Source organism: Acanthopagrus latus, chromosome 20, assembly GCF_904848185.1.
Source record: "Acanthopagrus latus isolate v.2019 chromosome 20, fAcaLat1.1, whole genome shotgun sequence".
Lineage (NCBI taxonomy): Eukaryota > Metazoa > Chordata > Actinopteri > Spariformes > Sparidae > Acanthopagrus > Acanthopagrus latus.
In genome coordinates this window covers 21,007,988-21,032,694 of record NC_051058.1, presented here as the reverse complement: position 1 = coordinate 21,032,694, position 24,707 = coordinate 21,007,988, and the positions used below count along the sequence as shown (strand labels likewise).

The 24,707-nt window shown below is 43.2% G+C and overlaps 5 protein-coding genes and 1 long non-coding RNA gene across 17 annotated transcripts in view; 3 read left to right on the top strand and 3 right to left on the bottom strand.

The window, feature by feature from the left end:
- tanc2b (tetratricopeptide repeat, ankyrin repeat and coiled-coil containing 2b) overlaps positions 1-1,820 on the bottom strand; it is a 157,600-nt gene extending 155,780 nt beyond the window's left edge. The window contains exons 1-2 of one of the 2 annotated variants that reach the window (XM_037082101.1): positions 1,765-1,820; positions 850-1,041 (exon numbers count right to left, since the gene is read on the bottom strand). The gene's annotated coding sequence lies outside the window, so the exon portion shown is untranslated. Of the gene's footprint in view, positions 1-849; positions 1,042-1,135; positions 1,151-1,764 lie in introns of those variants that run through there. The other variant, XM_037082102.1, reaches the window with a different exon arrangement.
- A 5-nt stretch (positions 1,821-1,825) lies between these two features.
- LOC119010175 lies at positions 1,826-6,363 on the top strand. 5 transcript variants are annotated; one of them, XM_037082121.1, is made up of 8 exons: positions 1,826-1,919; positions 2,785-2,893; positions 4,093-4,281; positions 4,487-5,285; positions 5,464-5,633; positions 5,716-5,825; positions 5,922-6,041; positions 6,116-6,363. In XM_037082121.1, the coding sequence occupies exons 1-8, from the start codon at positions 1,836-1,838 to the stop codon at positions 6,263-6,265; spliced, it is 1,731 nt and encodes a 576-aa protein (XP_036938016.1). In that variant the 5' UTR covers positions 1,826-1,835; the 3' UTR covers positions 6,266-6,363. The 5 variants fall into 5 exon arrangements, with proteins under 5 accessions (XP_036938016.1, XP_036938017.1, XP_036938020.1 ...); XM_037082122.1 differs by having other exon boundaries at positions 1,831-1,919; positions 2,788-2,893; XM_037082125.1 differs by lacking the exon at positions 2,785-2,893 and having other exon boundaries at positions 1,843-1,919.
- On the bottom strand, positions 6,355-12,669 carry cntd1 (cyclin N-terminal domain containing 1). 2 transcript variants are annotated; one of them, XM_037082141.1, is made up of 7 exons: positions 12,610-12,669; positions 9,210-9,285; positions 8,964-9,126; positions 8,293-8,455; positions 8,058-8,202; positions 6,751-6,847; positions 6,355-6,593 (listed from the first exon to the last, which is right to left on the bottom strand). In XM_037082141.1, exons 2-7 carry the CDS (start codon positions 9,269-9,271, stop codon positions 6,489-6,491), a joined length of 735 nt encoding a protein of 244 aa, XP_036938036.1. In that variant the 5' UTR covers positions 9,272-9,285; positions 12,610-12,669; the 3' UTR covers positions 6,355-6,488. The 2 variants fall into 2 exon arrangements, with proteins under 2 accessions (XP_036938036.1, XP_036938035.1); XM_037082140.1 differs by lacking the exon at positions 12,610-12,669 and adding an exon at positions 10,992-11,308.
- LOC119010182 (cytochrome c oxidase assembly factor 3 homolog, mitochondrial) lies at positions 11,390-13,649 on the top strand. 2 transcript variants are annotated; one of them, XM_037082146.1, is made up of 2 exons: positions 11,390-11,790; positions 12,618-12,654. In XM_037082146.1, exons 1-2 carry the CDS (start codon positions 11,561-11,563, stop codon positions 12,637-12,639), a joined length of 252 nt encoding a protein of 83 aa, XP_036938041.1. In that variant the 5' UTR covers positions 11,390-11,560; the 3' UTR covers positions 12,640-12,654. The 2 variants fall into 2 exon arrangements, with proteins under 2 accessions (XP_036938041.1, XP_036938040.1); XM_037082145.1 differs by lacking the exon at positions 12,618-12,654 and adding an exon at positions 13,065-13,649 and having other exon boundaries at positions 11,419-11,756.
- Positions 13,650-13,724: 75 nt separating this feature from the next.
- wnk4a (WNK lysine deficient protein kinase 4a) overlaps positions 13,725-24,707 on the bottom strand; it is a 42,365-nt gene continuing 31,382 nt past the window's right edge. For 2 of the 5 annotated variants that reach the window (XM_037082113.1, XM_037082114.1), the window contains 9 exons: positions 24,124-24,297; positions 22,394-22,448; positions 21,433-21,552; positions 19,276-20,120; positions 18,621-18,708; positions 16,411-17,020; positions 16,069-16,274; positions 15,881-15,975; positions 13,725-15,598 (listed from right to left, as the gene is read on the bottom strand). In XM_037082113.1, coding sequence (XP_036938008.1) covers positions 15,596-15,598; positions 15,881-15,975; positions 16,069-16,274; positions 16,411-17,020; positions 18,621-18,708; positions 19,276-20,120; positions 21,433-21,552; positions 22,394-22,448; positions 24,124-24,297 — 2,196 coding nt within the window. In that variant the 3' untranslated portion in view covers positions 13,725-15,595. The remainder of the gene's footprint in view (positions 15,599-15,880; positions 15,976-16,068; positions 16,275-16,410; positions 17,021-18,620; positions 18,709-19,275; positions 20,121-21,432; positions 21,553-22,393; positions 22,449-24,123; positions 24,298-24,707) is intronic. The other 3 variants (XM_037082110.1, XM_037082111.1, XM_037082112.1) reach the window with 2 other exon arrangements.
- LOC119010187 lies at positions 17,921-24,128 on the top strand. The gene is made up of 3 exons (XR_005071932.1): positions 17,921-18,300; positions 22,102-22,170; positions 24,071-24,128. It is a non-coding gene; the product is annotated as an uncharacterized LOC119010187 (long non-coding RNA).

Here is a 24,707-nt window from a genome sequence, read left to right as displayed (position 1 = left end):
TAACATTTAAGCATCTTTATTAATAAATGAAAAACAAGGACTCAATGTGTCATAGTTGCGGGGCAATACAAGTTTCTGCTAACCATTATGTCTTCAGTTGCCCATTTACTCAGTTTACATCAACAGTTAATAACAGTATTTTATTCTAATTAATACATCAGTACATTTGGTAATACAGCAAAATATATTACAGTAACAATTCCATACAGTATAATACTACTACTACATATAGTTTTACAGTACTTCATGATAATTGTTGCCAGTTAGTTACTGTTAATTTGACAATAAACATGTTTCAGTGCTTTTTCCTGGTTGAGTGAAATGTTCAGAAAGAAAAGGCCTGGAGTGCTCAGGAGCTTCAAACAAAATGTGTTGAAGGTGCTCTTCATTGGGGAACACAGACATTATAAAAAAAAAAGAGAGAAAACATCCAAAGTACTCTTCTGGCAAAAAGGCTAAAAAGCCTTTATGGCTGTTTCATGCTGAAATTCTTAGAAACACTGACGGTGCTTGCAAACCGTGCATCAGCTAAATGTTCTGTCTTTGTACCAAATCAACCACTCCCTTTCAAGTCTTTGGTAACATTATTGTATTCAGTTTATGTGGAATATATCGGGCTGAAAGATGTTCTACATTATATCCAAAGGACTGCACAGTGCTGGAGGAAACCCTAATTAACCAGTCGTTAAAAGATCAGGTAGTCCTTAAGATAATTAAGACATGCCAACATCACACATCTCAGCTTGATGTAACTAAATATATGCTTTGGTTGGCAGACATAGCAAATCCACCAAAGGACATATTTGTACTTTAAAAGGTTCCCTCTCCGCAAATAGTAATGAGAAATACCTGAGGGAGGTCTTGGAAACTGGCTGTGGTGCAGAGCTGCTGCTGGTGTGAGTGTGATGGACGAGGTGGTCACAGATAGCAGAGTGGCTGAGGCCCCCCAGCCTCTGGAAACACACATGCTTCCACTGGCAGTGAATCAAAAGCTGCCGGGGCTTCCTCTGTCCCCGTCTTCCTCTGTACTTCCCCCTCTGCCTGCGTATGAAGAATGAAAACAGTAAAGGTGAGTGTGCAGCTCGCTCTCCCCCGAACAGGCTGCGAGGGGAGGTGAGATTAATGTGGGCCTAACACGAGATTGTGGGGGGATCAGAAGAGTCGTAGGGAGCCAGAGAGGTAACTCAGTGAAGGCCGGCCCCGGATCGTCTGCTAATCTAGTGGAGCTGGAGCTCCTCTGGCACAGTGTGTGTGTGTGTGTGTGTGTGTGTGTGTGTGACGTCAGCCAACATCAAACTGGAAGATCACGAGTCGATGCTTTTATCAGTTAACAGTGTGAAGAGGGAGCAGATATCCAAACATCTTGTGTTGCTGTTTTTAAATGTAGACAAATATAAACGTAAACCACAGTGGTGCACGTTTCCATGAGGAAATATTACTTTTCACATTCAAGTTAAAGGGGTATTACGGTGTAAATTTAATCCAGGCTCTAACACACCTTGACACCGAGTACGAACCCCCGAGAGAGATAAAGTTTGCGGACCGCTAGCTTACGTAGTTTTAGCATCCTGAGAAACGACCGCACAACAACAATACGCTGCAGTAAATGGGTCCAAGTATAAATCGCCATCACAAAGCCACAAATAACCCTAAGAGCAGCACCAAACTTCAGCAACATTAGAAACAGAGTCCCAGCACATATTTCGAGGCATCAAACATTTGATATCGTTGCCGGCTTTGTCGGAAAAGATAAACAAAACTCACCACCGGAGAAGCTTCCTTGTTGTGGGGAAGCCCTGCGAGTCGATTACCGAGTGCAGTAGAGTCCCGCAGTAATGATATTCACTGGGCTGCGGAACTGTACCGGACTCGGTAATCGACTCACAGGGCTTTCCCACAACGAGCCTGCAGCCGGAGAGGTGAGTTTTGTTTATCTTTTCCGACAAAGCCGGCAACGATATCAAATGTTTGATACCTTGAAATATGTGCTGGGACTCTGTTTCTAATGTTGCTGATGTTTGGTGCTGTTCTGAGCATTATTTGTGGCTTTTTGATGGCGATTTATACTTGGACCCATTTACTGCAGTGTATTGTTGTTGTGCGGTCCTTTCTCAGGATGCTAAAACTATGTAAGCTAGCGGTCCGCAAACTTTATCTCTCTCGGGGGTTCGTACTCGGTGTCAAGGTGTGTTAGAACATGGATTAAATTTACACCGGAATATCCCTTTAAAAATACAAAATCTACCTACAGATAAATATTGAGCTACTAGATGCAACATTAAAGTGATTTATATTGTAATATGTAAATAATTACAATCTATTAATACAATATAAGCCGATATGACTATGATATGCCATTCTGCACAATGAGCATATTTACTTACTTTAAGTATATTTTGATGCTAGTAATTTGAAGTACATTTACTCAAGTATGTGATGCAGTTTTTATTTGAATTTGTTTATTATCATTTTCAAACGAGACAGAAATAAAAAAAAATGCGAACTTAAATTAATAATATTCCAATTAAAAAATATATTTAACCAAGAAAATAATTTCTCTTTGAAAAGATGTTCGTGCAACATTTTTTTTTTTAAAAATGTCTCTATTTATTTATTTTTTAATAGTATAAAAACATATTTTTGTATTTATTTAAATAAAGAAGTCGGCGATTTAAAAGGAAATAACAAATATGAAACAATAAATACGTAATACGTAACAAACAAAGCGTCACATTTACGGTAAAAAGCCAGATTTTAAATGTCGCGTGATGCTGCGTCGCTCAGCAGACCGACTGTCTCCATGGAAACGCGTCTTCCGGCCTAAAACCACAGTTGAAGGGGATCACAGGTCAGCCTCACTTCATCCTCTCCTCCCTTCGTCTTTCACATCGAGGTGAGTCATACGATGAATAATCACAGTTATTATCATGTCTGACACTGTGTGAATGTATGCTACACAAAAGAGATGGTGATTTAAAATGTAATTTTCATCAGGAGAGCGTTAAATGTATAATTTAAACCTCTCTCTCCAGGTTGGTATCGTTTTTTCAAAGCTACTTAATCTAAATTTAAATGTGCCTTCATTTCCATTTTCAAAGTTTATTTTCCTCCAAGGTTTTTTTATTCTTTGCATTTTTGCCGAAAACATGATAACTAAAGATATTTTGGTTGGAAAGAAAACAAAACAATGTTTACTCACCTAACAACCTGTGCGTGGCTGTGACGTCACTGTGACGTTGTGGCTTCGGAGTTAGCAGCCTACCACTCACAGTCACTTCACCTGATGCACGTGTTCCTGCTGAGGTCTGGCCTTCTCTGGGATTATTTCACACCTGATGGTATCTGAGCCTGCACATGCTCTTCCACACCAGCGGGCCGGCCATCTGGTGTGTTTTAGTGTTGTACCCCAGAACCGGGAGCGACAGGGCGATGAAAACCTCAGCATCGCTGAGTATATTTGGGGTGTGAAGGCAGCAGCAGGATTTGGTCCATCAGGTAGATGGCAGACACAGTGATGAAACAAGCTAAACAACATAAAATGGCTCCACACAACCTCGACAACCCAAACTGATTTGAAAACATGTCAGTTAGACCCATTTTAAGCCACAGCATCAGCTGTATAGTTCGGTTGGTTTTAGTCAAGAAAACTACTCGGTTAGGATTAGGAAAAATTTAATATGTGGGTTTAAATTGTACAGATGTCAACGATGAGTAAGAAGTACATTACTGATCCTGTTTGAAATATCCCATGAATCTCAAGTATGATGTTTTCAAATCAATTAAGTCGCTGTTTGTCATAAAAAATATGATTTAGTTTTGAGTAAAACCGCTCAGTGAACTACATCGTCTCTCTCAATACATGTCAGAAAACAGCAACAGTGGTTCTGGATTCTGGCATCAATTAAACAACCCAACCTTGAATAGATAATGACTGAATTTCTAATTTTTTGGTGCATTGTTCCTTTAAGCCATATATAGAGCTATAAATGACACCAGCTGTGGGATATACTTAGTTTGTTACCACAGTTTAATTAAAGCAGCATCCAACAGACCTTATAACAGCTTTCCACCACTTTGTCTTTACACTCTCAGACCTCGTTTCTTGCCACCTGCAGTTGTTTTGCTCGAGCTCTGGGGGGAAAATGCTTCGTCTGAGCTGGAGGTATAAAGGCTCGGTGTCCTGCCCTGCAGCTCTCTCCAGTGCAGCCCAGAGCACGGCCGCGGAGCTGGCAACGACTTCAAAGATTCCCCACAGAGGATCGGCTCCCCTGGCACCCAGATGTAAGTTTTCTCGCGGCAGGTTATGGCAGGATGCAACTGGCCAGGTTTCCTCACTATGTTTTAAACCCATTGATTTTTTATTTTATTTTATTTTATTTTAGCTTCTATGAGATTTCACAAACTTCACTGTTATTTGATATCTGCTGTGTTTTTATTGCAACCCAATATGTTTGATTTTCTTTTGGCATCTTTTTCTTTGTCCAAGGCAATAAGGTGCTCCCTGCCCAGTACCATAACAAGCTCAGATCTGAGCATGTGAGGGACGGAGTATTAAATGGATCCACCCAGGGGGAAGCCAGCGAGCAAACACAAAGCCGAGACATCCTGAAGAGCAAGGACAAGACCAAACACCTCTGCAGCAAAACAAACACAGAGGAGATAACAGACTCTGAGCGTCCCTCCACCGCTGAGACTCTGGACGACTTCCTGGGAGGTGCCACCACAGTCCCATATCTGTCCACAGTCGAAACGCCCTCCAGTGAATCTGAAGCGGAGGAGGCAGATGATGACTTACTGGACTCCTGGCGGGCGACATGCAGGGAATATAAGGACGTTTCTCAGGCAACATCAGCCCCTGCTGTCCTCTGCCACAGTCCTTTGAGCCTGGAGTCTCCCACTGCACAGTCGAGTACATCAGCACTTTCCCATGAAGCACCTGTGAACACTGATGGATGCAGTCTCCAGTTTGGATTCAGCTCTCAGCGAACACAGCATCATCTCCATGAGTTTCAAGGCAGCTGGCGAATGTCCCTGAGGAGCCTGGTATCTTCAACCACGACGAGATTCCGTCAGGAGGACGCCGCCGCTCAGATAGGAACCAGTACCACTCACACACAGCAGTCTGCTACTGAGGCCTGTGGTCCCAGTACATCCAGACAGCTAGATGATCTGAGTGTGGATGATACCAGATACAGTCAAGGATGTCCAGCAGCCCAGGAAGGAGCCACTGCTGCCCAGAACACTGCAGATAGCAGCGAACAGACTGCATGCAGACGCAGAGAAAGGTGATCACACAGATAGTAACTGAGGCTGCACAATTAACTGAAATCAAATAATGGTCCAGATCCTAATCAAAGAAGCTGAAGTTATTGGATTATGATTTTGAAGCCAAGAACCAGCATTAAAAATATCTATCATATGAGATTAAAGAGACTGAATTTAGTCATCTCCTTCTCTCTGTAGGTCATTAGTCAGGTCGTCCAGTGAGGAGGATGAGGACCAGTGTCGGATCTGTCACGGTACCGAGAGCCTGGAGACGAACCCGCTGATATCACCGTGTCTGTGTTCAGGAAGTCTGAGCTTCATTCACCTCGAATGCCTGAAGACATGGATCCAGACAAAAATCGAGTCGGGTCAGTAGATTGCTGAAGTTGAAAAGTTCACTGCCAAACAAGACTATATTTCATGTCAGACATGCTGTTTCCTCTCTCGCAGGGTCAGAGCTCTGTGTGGTCAAAAGGTGTGAAATCTGTATGGCGGGGCTAACACTGGACCTCGACACTTTTGACCTGGAGGATTACTGCAGAAGACACAGATGGCAACAGGTACAAAAAAAAAGAAAAAAACACAAAGAAAGAAAAAACAAAAACCTGTTGCTTTTATTCATGACAGCACTTTTGTCTGCTCCCGCCTGTTTTTAGATGCCCTTCAACCGACCTATACCCAATGCTGAAGAGTTGGCTGAATGGTCGATCTTGAGGTCCGTCCACATCAGAGTTTTACTGCCAGCGCTGATGTCATTTTACAGCCCATACCCCAGGGTAACTATCCCTTCTTATGTGCTGTACGTCGACCCAGCGTGACGCACACAATTAACTTAATAACTTGTCCTCAGGTTCAGGTGGGGCGAGTACATGAGGCCTTAGCAAGGAGACTCAGAGATCTCAGGAGCCCCTCACCTGAAGCACCAGAGTCACCAGAGTCCCAGGAGTCCCAGGAGTCCCAGGAGTCCCAGGGGTCCCGAGGGACACTTGATGACACATGATGACACTTGATGATCCTCAGCTGTGTTTTTAACATTTGGGCTCATGTACAACTAAACACGAGTATCAAAATAAACCAGAACGCTCTGAATTTAAGTGACCCTTTTTTTGACACACATGTTGCTTTGTTTTTTATTACCTCATGTTCTGCACCAACATTTACAGCTAGACAACTATGAACAGTGTGAGTTTGAAGCAGTATTCAGTGGATGAGAGTTATCAAGACTACAGAGAAGCAGGGACGTTAACAATGTGCATCAGTGTCACATGAGCGAAATCGCTGATGCTCCTCCTTGAGATTCCTGTGATGTGACTCAGCTCTCCCACCACCTGCAACGCATTAAAAAACGCCTACGTCAACACAAACGGTTTGAACTGTGACAGATTAACACACTAACATCAACTGAGATAACTTGGATGACTCTGACATTTAAAACACAAATGCTATTGTGAAAGAAACCAACGTTTAAAGCTTATAAAACCACACCTGTTCCCATTTTGTGACATAGAGGACGAACGAAGCCACAGCGATGACACCAACACCAAGAAGCATGTAGTCTTCAGTCACAGTCACAAACTGCTCTCTGTTCACACAAAGTTTATTTAGGATTAAAGCAGCTATAGCCAATATTTAATATTAACAGTAGATTAAATGTGTAATGTGAACAGGGGGCGAAAGTGAATATCAGCTGACTAACTATCACCTGACTCTGTTCTCCTCGACTCATTGTTCTGGTTTTATGGCTCAAACTTGTCATCCTGCTTCACTCTCACTGCTCTCACACTGTTGTTTCAGCTCACAGCAGGTAGCTGCTGTCAGCTCAAAGATCTAAAAACCCACCGTCTACTGCCGGCCCTGCACCAAATGGTGGACTGACAAAATAAACGACTATATGTTGAACATTGTGGAGTATTTAGGAGCCCAAATGACTTAAAAGTACTACAAGAAACAGTCTCTGTTTCAACACTGATGCCTTTATTTGACCTACAAAAGCAAACAAGACAACTGGCTATTTCTGTAAAGTTATTATAGTTATTTTAATGCCTGTCACAAGGTTTGGATTGTGACCAAGTTGGATAACTCATCAAATTAAAACTATTTCTATGGAAGAGTGCTGAGGATGAATAAAGAGCCTCACAGCCTGAGACGCTCTTCCTTGTAACAGCTTTATATTTAAGACATTTTAAGGTCTTTTGAAATGTTTATGAATGTTAACTTGGGCCTTGGATGGAGGCTTTGAAAGAAATTTGAAGTCCAATCACAGAATTTATTGCAAAATTAATGAATTTATCCACCTCATTGCAGTCAAGTTAGTTAACACACCACATTGTGACATGCTAGCTGGTTGTGCTACAGTAAATTCTGACCTGTTGTTGGTTCCTTGTTGGTTTAATATTGCAGTTTTGTTACAATAAGGATTAATATACTTTTTGCCCCTTAGATACATTTAAAATTGGGACTGAAGTCATGAAACTTTCTAAAACTCTAAGACTTTTTATAGACCCGTGGAAATCGTGGTGTCTGGATGAGTAAATAGGCAACTGTTTACTAAAACAAAATCAGTTAATGCAGTATTAATCTGTACTGAAGCCTCATCTGAACGCTCACAGGGATATGTGTTCAAGGAGAGCGAGTTGTAAGAAACATGAGAAGCCGAAACAACTTCGACAGTTCCCAGCTGGCTTTAGTCTCCTCAGCTGCCAATCCAGCATCTCGTCCGCTCTTTTAGTTGACAGTGACCACCTGTCCCCCCAGAAAATCTAAAAAATGTGTCTTAAACAGAAATGTAATACCTCTGTTCTCTGGACGGGCTGACACATTGAGTAGTGGTGACTAACAAGGAGTCGTAGATGACATCCCTCTGCAGGCTGACGAAGTGGAGAACGTGGCGGCACAGGTGATACAGGTGCTCCACGCTGACGGACGGCTCATTATGTCCTATAAAAGTTTTGTCACTTCTTCACAAACACTTTTGTCACATGAGAAAACTTCATATAAGTGTCTCTGTGTTTGAATATCATCTCTTACCAAGCACCTCCAGGAGGATTTCCACATATATGAGTGGGTTAAGGGTGTTCAGTCCGAATTCAAGCCCTTTCAAGACCGTCAGCTCTGACTTCAGGAGAGTCTTCTTTGAAACGCTGTGGCCGAGTGAACGCAGGAAGCGTACAGCAGTGTGGTTGTCGATTATCTAGACAACATTTGAAAAATTATAGATTATTTTGTTTCATGTCTCAGGATATCACCAATGAAATGTTCACTTAAAAATTAAAATGTAATGATGAGCTAGTCCGGTCGATAAAAGGTCGGGTGAAGGTTAAACATTTTTGGAGCTTCACAGCAAAACAGCGTTCACCAAAACATATGAAGGAGACAGCGAAAAAAACTGAAATGGCTCCATACAGCTTGTCCAAAACCCAAAGATCCTACACAGATTTGAAAAGTTATTTTCTTATACTCTTTAAGAGCAGTCTTCACTGTAGCTGCTCAGCTAAAAGCGTTAGCCTGTGTCTTATCTCTGAGCTTCTGGAGTCTGATGTGTTTTCTTCTCAAGGCCTCGTCTACTTCAGTTGTTTGGGAGAACGCTGCAGCACTGTTTTGCTGTGAAGCTCCAGAAATGTTTTCTTCATTGCCGTGAGAAGACGTGCCATGACTTTTAATTTCTGGGTGAACTTATCCTTTAATCGTAGGCAACTTACATGACTGTGCAGAGACATTTTGCTTGCAAGTTGCACGCAGGAGAAAATGATGAGGGGGAATTTCTCCTTGACACTGTCAAACACAGCGCTCTCATCACTTCTCTGTGGATCAGCAGCTTCACCCTGAGGTGTCAATAAACCTGTAAGGTGCTTGACCATGAACCTGAAGGAGAAATTTATTCACATAAATGTCACAGTATCACACTGGGTGTGGCAGGGAAACGTATACGTGCTGCTCCTTCTTACCTTTGTAGTAACTCTATGGCATGGTATCCAGCGAGAGGATCAAGGCTCAGTTCCTCAGTCATCAGGAAGATGTATTCTGAGTTGCAGAAGAGAGCGGTGCAGGCCGTTAGCAAACAAGCAGAGAACAAAAAACTGAAAATCCTTTTTGAGTGGAAGCATGTTGGGACAGCGATGACAGGCTAAACTCAGAGCAAACAAAATACATTTGCAGAAAGGAATTTGTACAGCGGTAAATGTGTTTGGGCAATCAAGTGATGCAACGAGAGATCTCAAGAGGTTCTGTAAATGGCACCGGAAAAATGAAATGAGAGCCGTTTCCTGTGGTGTTTTTTTGTTATTTACGGTCACTTATAAGCTGCTTGCGGTGATGCTAATTTCACATATCGGAAATAAGAATCTATAAAACGTCTGGAAGTGTTTATCTAGATACAAATCTCTCTCTAGATGACACACATAGGGCCCACATGGAATGACACATATTTAAAACTCTTTTTTTAAAAAAACTTATAACCAAGTTTTATAGGAAATAACAGCTGAGATCCGTGCAAGTAAAGAATGTCACACTGAATCACAACCATGCTGGGTTCTCAACACCACCCACCAGCCCACACCAGCAGAACTGTATCGTGACTGGATAGTTTCTTCTTTGGCCATTCAGTCAGATAGACAAGTATTTATTTGTAAGTTCCTTCCAGGTTACTTCAGTAACCCGATGTTAGAGAAACAGATAACATTATTTTATTTCAATAAACTGTATTTTAGCCGTGATGTCAAAGCAAAGGAAGTTTATCTAAAGACGTTAATGCTGCCTTCAATCAGCTCCTCCTCACTGACAGGCTGGGTTTCTCTGCTGAGGCGCTGACAGCCGGAGAGACGGCGATCTTGTGGGGTCTGTATTGAGAACTGGCCTCTATAATAACAGGGCTCATGATGTCGGGTGTATGAAAGACTTGAGACTGATGATAAGGTGCAGTGAAGCTTCAGAAACAGTCCTGTACAGCTGAGTCAGACCCACCTGCTGACAACATTATTAAAGCTATTGGAGAACGAGACAGTCTGCAGCCCCCGTGAAATAATTACAGCATGAATATACATCCACACATCCATACATATATCTTCTCATAAAAGCCTTATTTAGTAGTGAATATAGGAGCAACCTTAAAGTTACAGTTTAACATGATGTTTTAAATGAATCCTCAGAGAGTACAGCAATAAAATCATTTATTTGAAGTCATCAAACGTGTATTGGAGTAAAAGGTATGATAAAATTTACCTCCAAAATGTAGTGGAGTGGAAGTACAATGTAGAAGAAAATGGAAATACTCAAGTAAAATACAAATACCTCAAACTTGTACAGTAGTTGAGTAAATCTACTTAGTTACATTCCATTCCAGACTACAGTGTAGATAATACTGAGTAATAAAAATACAAAAAAAGCACTTGCAAGTAGTAGCAACATGCTAATTGTCACAGCTGTTTGTGATAATAGGTAATTAACTTAAATTGTAGTTTTCTCATAATACAGGCCTGCAGATTTATTACCTGAATTTCTACAGTGAAATTATGAACATTAGTGACAAAAAACACTAACAAATAAAATAAAAATAAATGTATTCTTCTCTAAATATCAGTTATAAAGGTGAAACCAGGTGAAAATCTGATTTTAGGAGTCATTTAAAAAGGGGGCAGAATTAACGTTACATAACGTTTAGCAACGTTTGTTAGCAAGCTAGCTAAGGTACCAAAATGATCAGTTAATATAGGAACAGTAAGGTGACTTACCAGTTAATCTCTGATCTCTGAAGTTTCCACTGCACTGAGACAAACTGTTGAGGTGATCTTTGTTTCTTTTGTTGAGGTTAATAAGGAAATCTGTGAGCAGGTCGAACGGAGCTTCCCGGAACTTTAAATTTATTCTCTGGCTGGGAGGAAAAAATGTTCGCGCCATCTTTACACCTACGAACGGTCGAGTCTAATCACACTTACAAACAACAGAGACAACAGCTAGCAAATTGTTCACTTTTTTTTTCAAATAAATTGTAAAAAAAAAAAAAGAAGAAAAGAAAAAAAAAAGCTTATATTTTCCGGAAGATGGCGCTGTTAAGCCGGCAGGTGAAAGTCCAACGTCTCCTACTAGGAACCATTAACCACCAGGGGGACACATTTGGATGCTGCACACTTTGGTTCCACTCGCGCGGTGCATGTTGGGGGAATACGCTCCGCGCAGCGCAGATCTGACAACCTGCCGATGGGCTAATCGCCGCTCCGTGAGCCCGGCAGATGATTTAACACGCAGCCGTGAGCGTGTTTGACTGTTGCGAAACAACCTTCCTGCCCCACTGACAGCAGACATGGCCGACAAGACACCGACGGAGTCCAAGGCTCCCTTTGCGACCAGGATAGACCCGACTAAAGAGGGTCTTTCCCAGGAACAGATCAACTTCATCCGGCAGGTCGAGCTCCAGCAGTGGCAGAAGAAAACACAGAAGCTGCGGACACGAAACGTGGTGACGGGACTCGCCATCGGAGCTCTCGTTATGGGAATCTGTATCCTTGCCGAGCGCAGCAGCGTCAACACAAGGTGAACTATGTAACGCTAGCTTAGCATGCTACAGCTACACGGGATTCATTTGAGTTAACAACAAAAATACAACACATGTTGTTTCCGACACGTTGCTGCCTGTGCAGACATTTGACCGGCTAGTAGCTGAAGCTAAAATGATTTTAACTAAGCTAGCGTTACAAAGTTTCCCATTCATTGGATGCTCACATGCCAATCAACTTCAGCTAGCAGCGATTTCACGGTGGTTTTACCAGTTACAGGAGGTTTAGAGTTACAACACACAGGTTAACTGTTGTCTTTCTCTAAAACCACGGGTCATTAACTAATTAGCATCAAGCTAGCTGTCCTAATTGTTGATTTTGTATCTTTTGTATTTCAAAATACGACTCATTTTACTACTTATATATGGAAGCCCTGTTTGGCCAGGAAAAGAGAAATAAAGATTATCAAAATGAAAACAAAAATATACATGTATATTCAGGGTTAACTGACTTATAAAGTCAAAATTATGTCACGCTGTAAGTCATAATATTTAAGATGCTAAGTAGTTTTTGACTTTCCAGCTCATGACATCCCATGGCCATTTTATCATGTTTATTCAGGTCGACCCATATGGCTTTTTCAGGGCTGAGACAGATTATTAGAAATCAATGATACTGTGAAGTGATATTCATGTGCAGTAAAAGCTGAAATATTTGTATAAAAGTACAGTTTTGAGGCACTTTACTAGTATTTCCTTTTTCTGCTGCTTTATACTTCCTCTCCAATACATTAATTTGCTTAATTTAGTCCCTAGTAACTGAGCACATCCAGATTATTCAGTGTTTATGACATTACCTTTTCAGATGGCTCCACTCTATTAGATGACCCAGTAAGCCGTGTCAGCAGGTGAAGCATGCACACGACCAGACTCCTGGAAATAGCTCACCTGAATGTAAAGCAGCCGTCATCATTGTTATAAATCTCAGCTGCTCAGCTGCTTTTCCAGCTTTGACAAGTCAGAATGTGCTGCAGAGGTGATGAGTGTGTGTGTGGAAGAGTAAAAGAAATTGAATTAGTTTTGTGTCCATGGCAACTAAATGTACCAGATAAGAAATAGGATCACGTGGGAATCTTTTGATGTTTTGATAATTATTGACCACCCTGAGGTGTTCACACAGACAGCTAAATGTTTTTTTTTTTCTGTCACCCTGCGTGTGTCACTACCTCGTCATGTAATGTTCTTTTAGATGTTTCTTCTTGCTGTATTTCTTCTCACAAATATTTGCCTTGACCGCTCACTCGCCTGCCAGACGGCTACACGTTTTTCTCAGTCTCCCAGGAGCGGATAATGGATGAAATCGATGAGGAGGCCAAGCGTGCGAGATTGCAGGGGCCGAAGACGGGTGCCAACTGAGACGCCTGTTGTTGGACTGTGTGTCTGTCCTGCACTTCACTGAGGAGGGACTTCTGTGGACACTGGTGCCACTGATGTATATTCCACGGCTGGTTGCTGTTCGCATGTCGGAACAGCGCTGGACTTTTTTTCTTGATTGTGAAGGTTAAATTGTGTGGTTCCACTGGTGACTCATAACTATATGTGTCTTGATTTTGATTAAGTTCGCCTGTCAGCGAAAAAAAGAGTAATCCGCTGACCTTAAACACTACGCAGAAGGTCCCGACTGTAGAATGATTACAACCCTTACCTGACAAGTTTGTAGCTCTGATGATGTGATGGAGAATATCTCACATTTCACTTCTCTAATGATGTTAAGTCTACAGTGGCCTTTTAACAGCAGAGTGCTGAAATGACACATGGATCAACCTGTTGAAGCATATTTATGTGGATAAAGTAATAACTTGTAAAATAAAGATCTAATGTATTTGCTTTTTTAACACAACTTTGTCCGCGTGGAGCTTTTTTATGTGAAGAAAACGAACACCAGGTGAAGCAGAAGAGACGAGAAAAGATCTGCGGTATTTACATTTGTTTTTATTTCTGTCAAAATTTAATAATATATGGAGTCCGATCTTGCCACCAAATCTCAAGAGTAGAAATATAAAATAAGACATTATAAGGGAAAGGCACAGATTCAGCATGGCAGGACAGCAGCAGCTTCAGAAAGCAATACAATTTTATATATTTTTACATTCAAAATTTTGAAACCTCTCTGAATATATTATTATTATTATTATTATGAACTTTGGGAAAATCTTACAGGAGTTTCACTGCCAGAAAAAGTTCAGTGTGTGTTGTGTGAATATTTTTATAAGGCAACAGCTACACATTCACAGCTTGGACTGATTATTTAAAACTGTGGGCAGGTAGATGATCATATGGAAGAGGATCAGGGCCACTGTAAAGATTAATACATTGAGTACAGACTTTTTTCCTAAGAATTATGTCTTTCATCTCAGAATTTACACTTACATTTCAGAATTCAGACTTTTTTCCCTCAGTTTTTTAAACTTTTTTTGCTCTGAGCTATGACTTTCTTAGAGAAGAAGTCAGAACCCATTTTTCCCCCCAGTGGTCCTTATCCTCTTCCGTATCACCATCATCACTGTGACCAGTCTGAAATATTGTGATCAAACATAAACCAGAGTATATCCTCTCCCTCCCTGACGGAAAAACACCAGGAAACATCAGCGCCTCCTGGAGTGAACACAGTCTCACCCACCAAAGTGTTAAATGATTGAGAACTAAAGTAGAATTTGACTAAAGTGCACAAGGTGCTTGATCTAAGGAACAAGCGTCAAATATTATTTTTGCTTGAGCGAGAGTTAAGGTTCAGTTTACTCGTAACATGTAAACATGATCTAAAAATGCATTCTACTATATACACATGTACAATCAACAGGAAAGCCAGTAGTCTGAAACCTTATTCACAACTGATCAATACAAAGAAATCATTATTTCATTGATGTGTGACGTCTTTGCATCATTTCACCAAGTTTCTTCCAATTTGATCTGCTCGAGCAGGCAACATGCCAACATTTAACTGCTGTACAGCTCTTTTATCCTCGTGATGTGTTGATGAAATGATCACCTGCGTATTTAACGTCTGTACAATGTGAAAAATCATTCTGGCTACATTTAAATGCGTCAGGAATAGAGAGTCTAGAGAATGTAGGTCATCCTATCACTAGAGAAACTAAAGATGTTTTCATAACACACATAGGAATAAATCAAACTGTACAATGCATCTATTCTGCTCTCGTCGGGCCCTACAAGGCAATAATCAGAGTGTATTCACTGTGCATTCAGCAGGAGCTGAGACATCATTAACAAACTACAGCAAATAAGTTGCGAGATAATCCGAAATGTTGTCGTTTTGTGTACGACAACTGTCAGTAAAGGTGTCAGAGCCTCACTGTGGTTCACATTTCTGTGCTCGGATTGATGAACGGCAGTGAATCAGACAAGGAGGAAAACAGCTGAGTCAAAATCACAGGAGGTGCCACAACTCTGCAGCTCTGGACTGTGATAAAGCTAAAGACTTAACACAACCTGTGATGTGACACTCCAGAGAACGAACGTGTCATTTTTAACATGAACCACTGGTAGAAGTTCTGTCCTTCAGCTGCAACACAGTCTGGTCTGACGAGGGGCTGAAGACCGGATGTTACAGTTCCCGTGTAAATCCAGCTTTCTTGACGATGAGTCTGTGTTCGTTGAGGTAAATGACCTCTGGCAGAACCTTGTGACCACTGGCAGAGAGGAAGCAGTTTGCTGACGGCTGTGCCAGTGAGGAGCGATCCTCCTGCAGGACGGGTCGGAACCGCCGCAGTCACACTTCAGATGAGGTAGTCCAGATATACAGCGTGCTTGGCTGACAGTTTCTTACTGAGGAAAAGAAAAAAGAGAACAAAGTGAGAAAAAAGTGAGAACAGAGCTGTTTTCTGTTGACCCTAACAAAGAGGATACTAAATAAACGAAGGAACGTTTCTTTAAGTACTGTATTTGAGTACAATTTTGAGGAAGTTGAGTATTTACATTTTCTGCTACTTCATTTCTATTCAGGGACTATTCGTATCAGTAAATCTCACTTTTACCAATGTAATGTTTCAACATGACTCTTGGATATTTCTCCAGCAGTGGCAGTGTGCTGACGCAGCGCTCACTCACCATTCTACTGATGTCAGTGGCGAAGGTGACACCTTTATTCGGTTTATCCTGGGAGCCGCTGCTGCTGCCTCCGAGGGAGTTTCTCCTAATGATACCTGGGAGAACAAACACACATTCACACATCAAGTTCAATTCAGGAAAGAGAGTTAAATCAGACAGAGTCGAGAGGTGTGGGGGTTCCTCCTCACCCTGGATCGGCAGCATGTCCAGCCGCTGCAGGCTGTTCCTGCGGGACGAGGGGAAGGCGCTCCCCTTGGACAGGCGCCGCTGTCGGCTGGACAGCATAGCAGCCGGAGAGACGATCCCGGCGGGGGGAACCTTCCCCATCTTCTCATACAGCTCCTCGATCTCTCTCTTCTGAGTGGCCTGCAGGGCCTGCACCTCTGTCAGATGTCTGTCAGAGGACAAACAGAGAATCATGGAAGAGGTTAAAGTTTCCCTGTGATCTGACGTGTGGGCGAAACAGGGTTGCTGTTTTTTTCCAGAAGAGAAAATCTTCATTGACGTTTTTCTTCAGTGCTGTTACTTACTTCTCTCTGAGCTCCTGCAGCTCCTCCAGCATGTCCTCGTCGTCACTGTCTGAGTCATCGCTGCTCAGGTAGGGCGTGTTGCGGTTGTAGTTCATCATCCATAAGTGGTGGAGGGCGTTGCTGTACTGCGGGCTTCCTGCCGCTCCGTCCCAAACCCTCCCCTCCATCTCTGCCGCTGTCACAGAGAGCCCGCTGTCTGCGGACGTTCCCATCAGGCTCAGGCTGTAAGCTCTCCTCCGACTCCTCTTTCTAGTCCTCTGTCGTTCCCCGACAGCTTCTTCCTCCCTCTCCTCCTCCTCCTCTTCCTCCTCCTCCTCTTCTTCTCCGTCCTGCTGCTGCTGCTCCTGGCTCTCAGCCCATTCTACCTGCCCGTCGACCTCCTGGAGGACCGCTGCCGAGCCTCTGTGGGACTGAGGGTGAGGAGGGGACATGGTGAGGGAGGTGGCCAGGCTGGTCTCAGACTCCCCCTGCTCCTCTGTGCTGCTCTCTGACGCGTTGCTGCAGCTCTCTGCTGGCTGTGGGGCAGCAGGTAGTGGCAGAGCAGGAGCAGGGATGTCCATGCTGGGCGTCACCTGGAACCTCCCGACAGTGACGGGTGCAGACTGGACTTCTGTAGAGGAAGAGAAAAAGTTCAGGCCTTTAATCCTGCAGCCATTTTTAAAATCAGATTTAAATGTGTCTCTGCAGAAGAGAGATGATCTCAAGCTGGTTCACAGCAACTCCAGTAAACTGAACTACTCTCTTTATTTACTTGTAGCCTCCATGAATAAGAAGCTGTAACATCTGGACGGCCTATTTATATGAGTGACAGTTAATCATTGGTGAAGCCATTGATTGTTTTATAATCCAATCACAGCTGATTGATCATTAAAACAAAGCCTCACTCACAGGCTTTGTTAGAAATCTAATCATGAGTTTCTTAAAAGGAGTGGGTTTAAAACAACCATCATTAATAATAAAGGGTACATTTATAATTAATTAAACTTAAATTTTATTGTCATTTCATAGCAAAGAGGTCAAATGTCCTTTTTAAACCAAAAAAATAAGTGTTTTTTAAAGCGTTTCATTGTTTGGTAATAAATAACCATTAACTAAACTATACATTTACCATTTATTTAAGGGGCTATACGTAAGAATTCTAGCTGCAAACATCTGAAAATCAGCTAAAATTATCAACAGATTGTGAATAAACATCATGACATGATGACGTCTGTGTGCTTTTCTTGAGGAAGATACATTTTGGAGCTTTAAGATTGAAAGATGAAGTCCCACCAACTTCCTCCTCAGTGATAAGAACTTTTCCTGACTTACAAACTGATGGCAGAGACGTCTCGAGTTAGCAGCTCATAAATGCAACGCAAAATTGATGTGACGCCTCAGATTAACAGCAGCGAATGTCATCTTTATTGCTGATAGGCTGATAGTGGTCATGTACGTCAGGAATGTCTGGATGATAAATCAGAGCATTACTGATATCCTTTATAGAGCCGTAAGTCATGGCTATTATCAAATAAATATGTTGGCATGATTCAACGGTGTCACTCTAGCAATGCAAACAGCTGGAGTCACTCCATGTCCTCACATCTGCAGACCATTTTGGGGTTTTAAACCCTGCAGTGCATCTGTTTGCCCACTAAGTGTCCCTGTTACAGTGAACTCAGAGAGCGTCTGGGTTTGTGCCCGATGAAACAGAGGGACTCTGTCTGAGGAGAATATAAATACTGACAGGTGTGGATATGGGAGGAGAGGCCTGTAATGAGCACGGCTGCCCTCTGATTGGTCGTCGGCGGTGGGCAGGGCCGCCATCACACCTACGTTTGTGTTTGTTTCGAATGGAACATTATATCCAGGCTCGTGGTTACGCAACGGCTCCTGAGGCACCGCTAATAGGTGATAATGTCACCACGGATATGACGGAGAGAAAGAGACAGGGAACTGAAAACAACTCCAATTGGCCATAACAGAAACACTGGATGGTATTTAGACCGAATACATCATAAAATGGAGCAGGGGGGAAAATACTCGGGCTGTGGGTGCGTTTGCTGCGGGACCGTGTGTGTGGGTTTGTTTTGGTTGCAAACATAAACATCAAGCTGTATGTAATTTTCCAGCGCTCCGAGCTCGTGGCCGCGAACATACATCGTGGTGAGTGTTTGTGTTGCAGAGACGGACAAGAAGCCGTTTCAGAGAACACAAACACACTTTCTTACCAGATTCAGTGGAGGAGGCTTTCGGTTTTGGGGTACTGGTTTTCATCTCAGCTACAGCCGGGTGCAGCTCAGTGCTGAAGGATGATAACTGGACAGGAGGAATAAACACCGTTAGCATTTGTGAGATCAGTCATTGGACAGATGTGACCGATACACAATACAGGTACAATTTGTAACATCTAAGTTGTTATTGCCACAGAAATACCGACTGCTCCCTTAGATTAAATTATCAAATAAACAGGAACAGAGCAGGACATAGTTATTAAATTAGGGAAAACAGAACGTTGGATTGGATTGGCATTGGCAGATAGCCTGAGCTGATTTGAATCGAAAAAGTTTTGATTTTTATATCACTTATTTTTCCGTTAAAGAAAGAATTGTCTATCGAATCGAATTAGGATATAGTGAAAGATGTCATTTTCAATTTACTAAAGAGAAGTTTTCAAGTTTGTAAAAAACTAATTCTGCCCTACAGACAGTCAAAAAAACCCCCAATTATTCAAATCAAAATCATATGAAATAGAGAAAAAGGGAAAATCTTGACATTTAAGAAGATCAAACTGGGAACTGTGCGGCATTCTGGCCTGAAAATGTCTAAAGTGATAAATCAATAATTGAATTTTCATGAGAAAAAAAGTCGCTCAGAGAGACTTACAGTGCTTTCTGGGCTCTCTGGGGGTGATGGGGACAGATCTGACGAGCAGATGGAACTGGACACTTCTGATCTGGGTTCAGCCTGGGCTGGAACCTGTGTTGAGTACGGGGGCCCATAACTGTGGAGACCGTCCTCCGGGGTCAGGATGGGGGTACTGGAGAGTCTGACCTGCTGCAGAGGCTCCTGAGGAACCGGCGGAGGAGTGGAAGGCATGGAGGGATGCATCCAGCTGGGATGACTGCTCTGTGGAAAACCATCCATCTGAGGCATATACTCGGGGCTGTGGTAGGTGTTGTTCTGCACCGGGATGCCCGCTGAGGGGTGCGGGACCTCCACCGGTGGGGCCTGGTAGTGTTGTTGGTAGACTGAAGGGTAACCTGACTGTGCGGCCATGTGAGCGGGTAGCTGGGGGTAGAAGTCTGGAAAAGAGGGCATCCCCTGTGTGGGCAGGCTGGCAGGAGGGATGAAAGACTGAGCCATGCTCATGGCCATGGAGATGACATTAGCCAAGGAGAACAGGGGCTGCGTGTGGGGGGGCCACATGTTGGGATGCTGGGGGGCAGGTGGGGACATGGCCAGACTCTCAGAGCTTCCAAAGCTCTGCGTCTCGCTGAGAGGACTTGGGGAACCGGGAGCTGGAGAGGGAATAGAAGGGAAGGTGGGGTTACTGGCTACACGTGTGAGGGGAGGGTGGCCGCCCGGAGAGCCTGGGTACGGGAATGGGAAGTGACTGTGGCCCATGTAGGGTGAGTGGTAGTGCTGGTGATGGGGCAGGAGAGACGCAGGGTTGTGGTGATTGTGGTGGTGGTGGTGGTGGTGGTGGTTCTGATAATGGAGAGGAGAGCCTGGAAGACAAAAAAAATGATTAAAAAGAGCTTTAAATATGCTGTCTGAAGTCAGTTATTGGAAGTTTAATTGTGCAGGAAACATTTTTCTTTTACATTTAGAATCAAAATCAAGACACAAGTAAGGTAAAGTGGATTCTACATCAACTTGGAATCACCTCATAAAACTGTTGCTTTATACAGCATCACAACCTTTTTGGGGAACCACCTGCCTAATACGTGTATTTCTGCACAGTTGCAGTGGAACATTGGACAGAGTTTAACCAGGGTGACAGGTTAGATCACTCATTTTTCCTCTCTCCTTGGGTTTGTCGTCAGTCTAAATCTTCTTTCAGACCCCTTCCAAAACACACACCATGCAGAGTCTTTCCTGTACGTTCTAAATAAAAGGGTTTCCATGATGAACAAAGACGTTTTGTTTAAAGCAGCATCTGACTATAATTGCACACCGGGCTTACGTGGCTGTGAGGGATTCAGCATCAATGGAGCGAGTGAAGTGTTTACGTTAAATGGAACACACATGTGTGCGCTTCGGTCTGATTTCAGCACCGCTCCTTGAGGAATACTTAATGACGGCAATGTCCTCCTGCCATCCATTGATCTCACATTTACCTCAACAATGGCTCCACAGTTATAGGCCACGCCTCCTGTTGCTGATGATGCAAACCAGCCTCTACTTTGCTTTCCATGCGGATGGAAACATAGGTTAGGCAACACTCTGTCACCATGGCGGGAGGCCAAGAAGCATTGCAAAAGCAGCCGTGAAGCGGACGTCCAGCAGAGAGGGGACGCAGGACAAGAGGGGGATGAGGATGTTCGGATGGCTGCTGCGGCTGAAACAGGGGGAATTTGGAGGACACGTGCTCTTTAATGCTCCTCCTGTGGGGAAGGAGACTCTGACGGGGGAGGAGGCTTTCTTGGAAATTGTGGAGGAGTTTGTGCTGGCAAACAGATGTTGCCGACCATAGCAGCAGCGGAGGAAAGCTCAGGCTCTACAGCGACAGCATTCACAGTTCCCTAAAAGCCAGAAAGCGTCCTTCAGGTGAGGTAATTACCCAAGAGGCCCTGCTGCAAGGCAGACACAGACGAAGGCTTTGAGGTGTGGGGATGGCGGATGGCGCCATGCGAATGTCTGAACAATACCAAAAGCGGCCCTGAGAAGGGGAGGGGAGGGGTTTTATGAGGTAGCTGAGCCTTGCTTCGACTTATTCTTTGCCAGAGGACTGTAACAATTTTTCAGAGTGCTGCAACAGTAAACAATGCTCGGCCTCTTCGCGCAGGGACCAGAGGGAGGGGCAGAGGGGCTGTTTACCTGGGGCGTTGTGGAAAGACTGTGAGCGTATTAGAGGTCGCCCAGGTGAAGTAATGTCTGCACTGAAGATGTCTCCACTGGGGCCGCGCAGCCCGAGGTTCGGGTTAGCCACACTAAAATCTAAGACAAGACACACACATGCATGAGTGGATGCACGTGCACATATGTTAGTACACACACACATACACACACATAGTTACCATGCACAAGATGCAACACACAAGTTAATCTACCATGCTGTGTGAATGACACACACTTAGAGGAACCGTTCACCCAAAATAACAATTCAATCATTATCTATTATCTCCCAACGCTGATGGAAAGTCGGGTGAAGTTTTGTAATCCACAAACGATTCTTGAATTTCCAAACAGGGCTGCAGCATCCAGAACAACTGACGTAGGAAATAAACATGAAATACCTCCATACAGCTCGTCCAAATGTACGGAAGCCCAGAGATCTCAAATTGATTTTAAAAGACGTTATTCATACCCTCGAGACGCCACTTCAGACAAGGTGCTCGCTAACGCTTTCAGCTTAGCAGCTACAGTGAAGATTTTGTCTTAATAAAATGGTGGAATAATGTCTTTAGAAACTGATTTGGATTACACCAGACGAGCTGTATGGAGCCAGTTATTTATTATTTTAATGTTTTTTATCTCATCATTTAGGAGAATGCTGCAACACTGTTGCGCTGTGAAGCTCCAGGAAACTTCACCCGCCTTTCGATCATTATATGGGTGAGCAGATAATGACTGAATTTTCATCTCTGGGTGAAATGTTCCTTTAATGTTAATCAGTGAGTTTCAGACTTTCAGGAAACAATTAAAAAAAAGGCAGAGGGTAAAGTCTTGAGACGTGGATTCACTAAATTCATATCATGTTTAGTCTCTTCCAGCAACAAATTATCCAGTTTGCTCTTAACGGCTGAATCAAGGTCATTAAACCAGAGGAGAAACTTACCAGGCAGAGAGGAGGAGGAGTTGGTTCGAGGCAGGGTGTGACTGTGCAGATTAGGCTGTAAGAGAACACATTTGATGGAATTCAGACTCCACTTCTGTTCATTACTGAGAGAAAAAAAACAAAAAAAACGTGCATGTGTATTTGAGTTAGGCGCTGGTTTTCTAACATGCTGCCATTCAGCTGCAGTATAAAACTACTCTGTGTGTTTGATCGCTGGAACTAATAAGTTGGGTAGAAACTGAACCATAACAATGCACAAGGCTTCGACAGGTATCAGATGCTAGAATGTAAAGTTAGGCAAGTTCAAGTCATATTCAAATCCCCAAAATACAAAATACCAACACTTTGGAGAATTCCAGAAAAAAAAGGGAATCAGATTGTTATAGAAAAATGTTGGTTTCTCAAATCTCTCCTGAGTAAACTTTCTTCCCAAACAAATCAAAAACGAGCCGCACCACTCTGGTAACCTCAGTTTAGCATCTTCATACACACAGGAATAGTCCTGAAAGTGCAGCTGCAAGCAATGAAATGTTTTTTTTTCTTAGTACATTTCCACGGTCATGATTAGAAGCTCATTTTGATCGACCGTTATCATTATTTAGCTCAAAGCACTGCCTCACAGTGCTGCTCTTTAAGTGTCAGGTAGAGGAAACAAGCAACGTTTAGACAAGCGCGGCCCTCCAGGGATTCAAGCTCCATTTATACACAGTCAAGTCTCTTCGCAAAGCTCTCAGAATAGCGCCCTACCTCAGAGCGACAACAGCCAGGAAAGAGATAAACAGATGAGTCTGTGGCCTTGTGGGTTTTTTTCTTCCTGGCTTTAACTAGCGCGGTCTGGTTTTTTGGCTGGACGATGCTGGTGAGAGCAGCCATTAACGGCTCTTTGGGGATGCAGTGTTTTTAATCAGGTGCTGGAGTGGAGCCAGGAGAGATTTGTCCAGTGTGTTTCAGGGTAATTATGTAGCCGGGGGGTCGGAAGGTAGCTGGCGATCGAGGTTTACTGCTCTTACTCATCTCTTTTCTCTATCATTCATGAACACGCTTGATCATTTTTTTTTACGACGAGGGCACAAAGAGATTTTGTTCTGGTGGAACACACGCTGGCAGAACAGACGCTTCTTTTCCTGATTAGGCATTAGGTCATATCTCGTACGGAGTGGCACCGGTTCTCTTTCTGGAAGTCGTCATTTCACAGTTTCACAGAATCTCTTTTCAGAAAGGTTCAATAAATCCAAACATGAATTATTTTAACCATCCAATGTGGGCAGAATCGCTGGAAAGTTCATTATGGCGCGCTCACTGGAAAGGATTTGCGGTTTTGGGAACAAATAAATGTAAAAAAAAAAAAAAAAAAAAAAGAAGTCAGGCATGGGGTACATTTCCACAAATCACAGGGTTTTATGACATTAGTGCTTTTAGTAACATGATGTCCTCACTGAAGGGTTTGCCTCAGGTGGCTTTAGGAACACTTAACCTGATCTGTTTAAGGGCACGTCTCAGGAGGGATTGTGGACAGTGAGGACAGTGTTTATTTCACCACTCTGCAGCTTTCCATTTGCCACAGATTTATGGGTCCGCCCGAGATAAGCGCGGCTCGACGCACCATAGCGGATGTAATTTATGATGATCAGACAGCACAGTAAAACACTCGCTACAGTTACTTCCTTTGTTCCCCAGCGATCAGTGTTGTGGTGTGGATGACTGGAAAAAGAGCAGGTGCTGCTGCTGACCTGTGAGGCAGACAGTGAGTTGACCCCGCTGTGGAAGGGAGGCTGGGGGAGTCGGTGCCCGCTGGAGTGGACCGGCTGCTCTTTGGCCATCAGAGACTCGGCACGTTTGATGATGTCGCCCATGCGGTGGATGAAGCCCTCCTTCTCTGACGGCAGGATGAACTCATTGTGCACCTGGAAGACAAAACAACAACGACTGAATGAAGAATTCAGAGACTTTACTTAAGTAAAAGTAGTAATACCACAATGTGAAAAATGTCCCCTGTGAGTATTTCTGTTCTCCGCTTTTTTAATCATTTTACATTTCAGAGGCACAATTTCTTACTCTTTACTCACTACCTGTATTTGACAACTTTAATTACTAGTTACTCTGCAGATTTCATATTGCATTCGAGCCAAGGTTAAAATTCATCTAATGCAATCATTTTCCCTTCAAACGCCTGATCGCTGCAGCTCTACTGCAAACGGACACAAAGAAGAATACACGCTTCCAAGAATACCGGACCTATTTGTTGTTTATTTGTCCGTCCATTTATGAAATGAACCACCCAGACACACACCCACCTCCCCTCAGTGATGCTTAT

Excerpts from the sequence above, each read along its gene's own strand:
- LOC119010175 (XM_037082121.1), top strand. The coding sequence starts at position 1,836 with ATGATATTCACTGGGCTGCGGAACTGTACCGGACTCGGTAATCGACTC. Across the intron at positions 4,282-4,486 it reads GGCTCCCCTGGCACCCAGAT|GCAATAAGGTGCTCCCTGCC; the intron begins GTAAGTTTTCTC and ends TCTTTGTCCAAG. Across the intron at positions 5,286-5,463 it reads GCATGCAGACGCAGAGAAAG|GTCATTAGTCAGGTCGTCCA; the intron begins GTGATCACACAG and ends TTCTCTCTGTAG.
- cntd1 (XM_037082140.1), bottom strand. The coding sequence starts at position 11,157 with ATGGCGCGAACATTTTTTCCTCCCAGCCAGAGAATAAATTTAAAGTTC. Across the intron at positions 9,286-10,991 it reads CAGAGATCAGAGATTAACTG|AATACATCTTCCTGATGACT; the intron begins GTAAGTCACCTT and ends TCTGCAACTCAG. Across the intron at positions 8,456-8,963 it reads AAATGTCTCTGCACAGTCAT|ATAATCGACAACCACACTGC; the intron begins GTAAGTTGCCTA and ends AATGTTGTCTAG.
- LOC119010182 (XM_037082145.1), top strand. The coding sequence starts at position 11,561 with ATGGCCGACAAGACACCGACGGAGTCCAAGGCTCCCTTTGCGACCAGG. Across the intron at positions 11,757-13,064 it reads AGCTCTCGTTATGGGAATCT|ACGGCTACACGTTTTTCTCA; the intron begins GTATCCTTGCCG and ends CTCGCCTGCCAG.